Here is a 7500-nt window from a genome sequence, read left to right as displayed (position 1 = left end):
AGAGAAGGAGGTGGTGGAGGGGGAATGGGAATCGATAGATGCTGCCGTTGTTGATAACAAAAGCTAAGCAGCCGCTTGATGGATTGTGAGCAGCCCTGTGTCTGGACGAGGGAATTAATCCTGTTGTTGCAAGCAAAGTGTTTCAATATTTGTCTTTCATGTCTTTATTTCTCTCTTTCTCATTCTCTCTCTCTCTCTCTCTCTCTCTGCCCCCCTCCCCACCCTCATTTTCCTCCTCTCTTTTTCCCCTTTTCTTCATTGTCTTCTCCTATTCCCTTCAACTGTCTCCTCCTCCGCCTGCCCTTCTGTCTCCCTTTCTCATATTCTTTCTCCTCTTCTTCGTATCGTCTTCCTCTCTCCCCCTTTCTCACTCCTCCACCCTTTCCCTCCCTCTCCCTCCCTCCCTCTCTCTCTCTCTCTCTCTCTCTCTCTCTCTCTCTCTCACGCACACCCTCACACACTCTCTCTCTCTTCCCTCTTGACAGCTGTGCCTCCCAACGTTTCGGAGTTGAAGAACCTGGAGGTGCTGAACATGTTCAACAACCAGATTGAGGATCTGCCCACCCAGATCAGCAGCCTGCAGAAACTCAAGCACCTCAACCTGGGGTGGGTACGCACGCACGCCGGTCCTCTGTGTTTCTCCAAAAACACAGTCTTGCTGAATGTGCTCTTGTGCGCGCGCACACACACACACACACACACACACACACACACACACACACACACACACACACACACACACACACACACACACACACACACACACACACACACACACACACACACAGTATATTAGCCTTAAGCAAGCACCTCAACTTTGGGCGGTTATAGCATCAGGAAGCATGCACACACGATGCACACACACATTATATTACCCTTACACAAACACCTCAGCCTGGGATGGATATAACACCAGCAACACACACACACACACACTCACACACACACACACACACACACACACACACACACACACACACACACACACACACACACACACACACACACACACACACACACACACACACACACACACACACACTATATTACTCGTACACAACCAGGGGTGGTACCAGTGAAACATACAAAAGACAAGGCTAGGTGTAAGGTACAGACTCAGAAACGGATGGCCCAAGACAGTGCCCCTGTCGCATCAATTCCATACAGTTCCTCCCTCCAGCATACCCACGGCAAGGGGCTATCCTTGTAAATAATTGAAATTAAATAATAACTTGTGTTACATTAGCCTGACACTCAGCTGACCCTTTAATCCAAAGTGAAACATCAGAGCTATATCTGTAGTGCCTTTCCCTATAACTTAAAATCTATTTTGTTTTCTCACCCACACTCTTTCCTGCGATACACAATTTATTTTCTCTCCATCACTTCTCTCTGTTTGTGAAGTTTTTCAGAATGCAAATTGCCTGCCTTTTCTTCTTTGACACATTTACTTCCGGTTTTTGTTTATATATTTCCTTCTCTTGACACGGTGTCTTCTCTAAGCGCTCCACAAAGGATCACTCCCTTTCACTGTCTCCCTTGCTCGGTTCTCCTCTATCCCTTTTCACCTCAGCCAAGGAGGTTATGTTTTCAGTCGCATTGGTTTGTCTGTTTGTCTGTCTGTCTGTCTGTTTGTCTGTCAGCAGGATAATTCAAAAACTCATTAACAGCTTCGAATGACATTTTCTGGAGTTTTTGGAAATGACCAAAGAACAAGTGATTACATTTTGGTAGTGATCCGGATCACGATGCGGATCCAGGAATTTTGTTAAAGATTCTTCACCATTGCGGGACAGGGCGAATTTTGACATTGCAGTTTCTAGCTCCACAAAAACAAGGCAGAAAAGGGAAAAAATAGGGTGTAACATAGTCAAATGTTCTATCCAACAGCTTCCTTGGCGGAGGTCTGCACTCTGTGAGTGCATTTCTAGTTCTTTTATATTTTTTATATGTTTGTCCAATGTTCTTTTCTCTCTCTTCTTCCTTCCCGTCTTCCGTTTAGCACACCCAAATTACCAGACAATGCCCTCTCTACTTTACCTCCTCTGCATTCTAATGGGCGGGTGTCTCTACGCGAGATTTCACTCAGGGGCAGCCACAGCCTTTAAACCAGTCGGGCCTTTATCAAGTCGGATCCTGTGTTATTTTCTTGTCCCGGCACGTGTCACTAATCGCTTTACACCACAATTAAGTCTCTCTCCCAGTTCTCTCAATCTCTTTGTCTCTTCTTGTCCTCTCTCTTTCTCTCTCTCTCTCTCTCGCTATCTCTCTCTCTCTCTCTCTCTCTCTGTCTTGCTCTCTGTCTCTGTCTCTGTCTCTGTCTCTCTCTCTCTCTCTCTCTCTCTCTCTCTCTCTCCTTGTTTTTTAGTCTCTGTCTCTCTCTCTCTCTCTCTCTCTCTCTCTCTCTCTCTCTCTCTCTCTCTCTCTCTCTCTCTCTCGTGTCTCTCTTGAGAGAGTGGAAGTTTGCTCGTGCTAAGTGCCTATCTCCAGGCCATCCTTCAAATTGGCGTGTCAGAATTAACAGCAGCTAAACTGGGCTCGGCACTTGCCAAAGCCAGCTGAGGACGCCTAGGATATGTGGGATTACCAGGCGCAGTGGTGAGATGGTATCAGCAGGCCCCGGAGCAAAGAAGGGGGAGGAAATAATATGGCATAACACCGTAGAGCTGCGAAATGAGGACAGTTGTACCTTGATCATCTGAGACAAACACTCAGAAGGAATTAAGGGGGGGGGTTACTGTAGGATGGTTTGGAATCCAGGTAGGAATTGAATGTAGAAAATTAAAGGCAACATTTTTTTAAATAAAAGGGATGATATTGGTTGATGATATTCTAATAGTTAGTGAAACAAATATATGGTAGTTAAATTCACTGAAGATGAGACTTAAGCACAGGAATATGCTACAATATACAGGTAGGATGATTTAAAATCTAGGTAGGAATTGGACAGAAATTGTCTTCAATTTATAGGTTTGTACTAAATCCTGCACCTCATCCAGATGTTTGGTGATCTTTAGATTCATAATACACAGGACGAGATGGTATACTGTCCATTGTGCCACTATATGTTAAGCTCCATGACTTTGTTGGAGATTGGAAGGAAAAAAATGAGAAATGGGACATTTATTTTTTGAATGGATTGCAGTTGGTGGTGATCTAATGAAACGAACATGTGATGGTTAAATTCAAGCCCTCAGTCACTCCACGACAACTCTCCAAATGCTCCAGCGTGATTTGACCCTCTCAGATTTGACTGGAAAAAAATCTGATAACTTTCCAATAGAAAAAGTACCAAATTGTAGCCCCCAACTCCTCCCAACTCCACCCCTGGTCGATTTGAGCAGAACACTTTCCTTATTGGCAACTGAGTGAACCTCCTGAACTTTTGTCCACTTTTTTTTGAGTGCGGCCATCTGTAGATTTTGGGGTGAAACGACCGTCCTGTGTTTGGGTCTTAGATCGGAGTGCCCCTTGGGCAGGGCAGGTAATTGCTGCCGTTGCTTCAAGTTCAGTAAGAACACGAGTACCGACACCAAGCTCAGTCTACTCAACAACATGTTGTAGATACAATAGCACAATATATCAGTTATTTCAAAGGCAATTCCTAGGGAATAATTGTTGTGCGAACACAACCCCACACATCGCTGATTAGTATTAGTTAGGCCAGGGAGAGAGCTTTTGAAGTAGTCTGAGGGGACTGTCTCTGCCTGTATAACCGGTCCTCTGCGTTTCTCCAGAAAACACAGTCTTGCTGAATGTGCTCTTACACACACACACGCGCACACGCGCACACGCGCACACGCGCACACACGCACACACACCTGAATAGACAGTCTTGCTGAATGCGTCGTTAGACAAACACACAGCAAACAGTAACACACACACACACTGCTACCCCTCTCTGTATTTCTCCAGTGGCATTGGCTCCAAGGCTGATTCCCAAAGATGGGCAGACAGCAACACCAAAGCTATTGTTCCCCCAAAAAGCCGTGATACCGTTGCCCTTAAGGTGTTTGCTATTCGACTGCATGCATGTTTGTGTCTGAAATGAAGAATGTCTCTATCTCCTTCTCGCTCCTTACAACCCCTTCGCTCTCCATCGTTCTCCCTCCGTCTCCCTCCGCACTGTATCTCTACGTCATTTCTCTTTATCTTTTAACACCGGAGGGAGAAAACGTGTCCTCCTGTGGGTTTGTTTTGTGTGTGGTGGTTGGTGTGCCACCACTTTTGGTCCTCTTGGTCCTATTGTTGTGTCACTGCTCCGAAGTTTTCCATGTCTGTCTCCCTAACAGGGCTCTACGCTTAGCTTTTTCATTAGGAGCACCTGTGCCACAGAGTGAAAAAATTTAGGGGCACAGCTACAAATTTAGAAGCACAGTGAGTTTTTGTGACGCAGCTTCATTATTAACACACCGATAGGCTACAGAGAATATACTCTCTTTCCAGACACAAATACACTTTCTAGAGGGGTAGGCCTACAATTAACATCACTTCGGACCACTTTTCCAAATTGCTCCCAGTAAAAGGACTAAAGAAAATATTACACATTTATATCTATATTCACATTAATTTCTATACGCAGCTGGTGTTTCAATTCAGGCCTGCACAGCAGGATCTGGCAGGGGTGCTGGGATGAAATTGGTCAGGGGGGCAGATTTTTTACAAGAGAGACCAGAGATGCAATTACACTTCTGTCCTGAAAATACAATGACTCGCATATGGGTATACTATGTAGCCTATGAAGCCTATCAGCCTAGCCATGGGTTACACTTTTTTTTTAAATTGCATTTTGTGCCACAGTAACAGCAACTCAGTAGGCTAATCTGAACATTACCCTTTGAAAATATAACATTGTTCTATACGTGCATTTTAGAAATGAAACAAAAAAGAGTGGATGCCAACAAAACACATTTCTCTAAATAACACTTTGGCAATATTGAAAGCTTGCACATCAAAAACGTGCCCTACACCCGAGACTGTCTCCTATTGAGTCCAACAAAATACTGACTTCACATGACGTGACGTGATGATGATGACAGTTGAGCAAGTGAGCAGACAGACAGAGCCTGCTATGCATCCTCCCTTGCCTCAGGAGGAGTATCATAAACAGTAGCCTACAAGCCAGGTACTTACAAGATAAGTGTACAAAACAAATCTATATCTTCTCATAAAGTTAACAGGTTGAGCATTTTGTTAGCATTTGTGCTAAGCGGAGAATTAGCAATTCTAGCGTCGAAGTTTCTCTCCAGCTCTTCTCCGTCAGTGGAGGCGCTCGATACTCCCGACGCCTATCTTATTTCAAAACAATCCCTACTGTTCCTCTGTCTGCCTGTCTCTCTGTGCGTGGCGTGCACACTGTCTTTTGCGCCTTCTCTCGTTCTCACGTTCCTGCATTTCTCTATGGGGTGTATTTATTTTAGGAGCAAATACGATTGAAAGGGTTGAAATATCTACTCGCACACGTGCGCCCTTTCTATTATTTCGTTCGCACAATCATTTATTTTAGGGGCATATGCGAGCAAAATGCTCGCACTGTAGAGCCCTGCTCCCTAGTGTCCTTTCTGCCCCAACTGCCTCTCCACACTTTGTCGGGGGTACAGACAGGCACACACACACACACACACACACACACACACACACACACACACACACACACACACACTCACACACACATTCACACTCACACTCACACACATGACACAGAATGAAAGTAGCCTGAATGTCCTTGGGGCCCGACGTCTTTTGTAGGGGCCCGACGTCTGTGCCCTCACTGCCTCAAATTCTTTGTTGGGGATGCGGGCAGTGGCATGCGGTGACACACTCGCATACACACACACACAGATTCGTAGAGATATACTACACAAACACACACACTCCTATAGATATGCAAATACACACACACACACACACACACACACACACACACACATACACACACATACACTCACTCTTGCACACACAAGGATACATAGAGGTACGTAGACACGCACGCACGCACACACACACACACACACACACACATGCTTGCACACAAGGATACATACAGATACGTAGACGCACACGCACACACACACACACACACACACACACACACACACACACACACACACACACACACACACACACACACAAACACAAACACAAAACACCACACACACACACACACACACACACACGGAGGGAGGGAGGCAGGGAGACATGGAGCAACACCATGCCGTCTCAATGTCACGCGGGATTAAGACTCTTGGGCTCCAATCTCCGCCGGCCGCCATGGTGGAAGAGTCTGAGACCCCCACCCCACCCCTCCACCCCAACCAATCCCATCGATTTACTGTCACCGGCCTCATATCCAGCTGTAATCTCACACACACGCGTAAGCTGCACTGTCATATTCCTGCCAGCACCCCGCATTCCTTAAACGTCTGTGTGTGCGTGTGCGTGTGTCTGCGTGTGCGCTTGTGTTTGTGCGCTTGTTTTTGTGTCTGTGTGTGTTCATGTTGGTGTGCATGTGTGTGTCTGTGTGTGTGTGTATGAGTCTGTGTGCGAGAGAGAGAGCAAGAAAGAGAATGAGAAAGAATGCTTGACTGTGTTTGTGTGGGCAATTGCCTGCCTGTGTGGTTTGTATGTGTGTGTGTGTTTGTACCTGATCTCGTTTGTCAAAAACAATTCCCACGCGGCCCCGTAATTGCTCCGCAAACACCAGCACACACACACACACACACACACACACACACACACACACACACACACACACACACACACACACACACACACACACACACACACACACACACACACACACACACACACACAACCACATACACACACACACACACACACACACACACACACACACACACACACACACACACACACACACACACACACACAACCACACATACACATACACACCAAAACGCTGGAATCAATTTGAGCTTGTTCTTTGTTTTAACCCTCCCCCTCCCCCTCTGAGCTGATCTTGCCTCTCCACTACAAGTGTTGCCCTCAGCAACGCCTCCAGCATCATCCTGTATGTAGGAGAGAGAGAGAGAGAGAGAGAGAGAGAGAGAGAGAGAGAGAGAGAGAGAGAGAGAGAGAGAGAGAGAGAGAGAGAGAGAGACAGAGACAGAGTGAGTGAGTGATGGAATTTGGGAAGATGGAGACCAAAAAGGGCAGGAAGAGAGAGGAAGGATGATAGGCCTGAGTGGAGGGGATGGGAGGACACAAAGGAGATCTAAAGGGAGGGAAAATTAGAGAGAGAGAGAGAGAGAGGCAGGAGGGAGGGGAGAGAGAGAGAGAGATGGGGGATTCAGAGTGGGTGAGGAAGACTGAGAGGGAGGGAGATGGAGAGAAAGAGGGCTCAAAGGACAGGGAAAGAAAGCGAGAGAGAGAGAGAGAGGAGGGGTTTGGGAATGATTGACAGAGGTAGGGAAGATGTGAAGGAATCCGATGAGATAGAAAAACAGGATTCCACAAGAGATTGAGGTAAGGAGATGAAGA

At 46.3% G+C, this 7500-nt stretch overlaps 1 protein-coding gene across 1 annotated transcript in view; it reads left to right on the top strand.

Moving 5' to 3' along the window:
• The window catches only part of rsu1 (Ras suppressor protein 1), a 76143-nt gene that overhangs the window by 9296 nt on the left and 59347 nt on the right, over positions 1 to 7500 (top strand). The window contains exon 4 of the mRNA XM_063206970.1: positions 486 to 606. Coding sequence (XP_063063040.1) covers positions 486 to 606 — 121 coding nt within the window. The remainder of the gene's footprint in view (positions 1 to 485; positions 607 to 7500) is intronic.

The sequence above is a fragment of the Engraulis encrasicolus genome, chromosome 9 (assembly GCF_034702125.1).
Source record: "Engraulis encrasicolus isolate BLACKSEA-1 chromosome 9, IST_EnEncr_1.0, whole genome shotgun sequence".
Classification (NCBI taxonomy): domain Eukaryota; kingdom Metazoa; phylum Chordata; class Actinopteri; order Clupeiformes; family Engraulidae; genus Engraulis; species Engraulis encrasicolus.
This window is presented reverse-complemented; position numbering and strand designations above follow the sequence as displayed.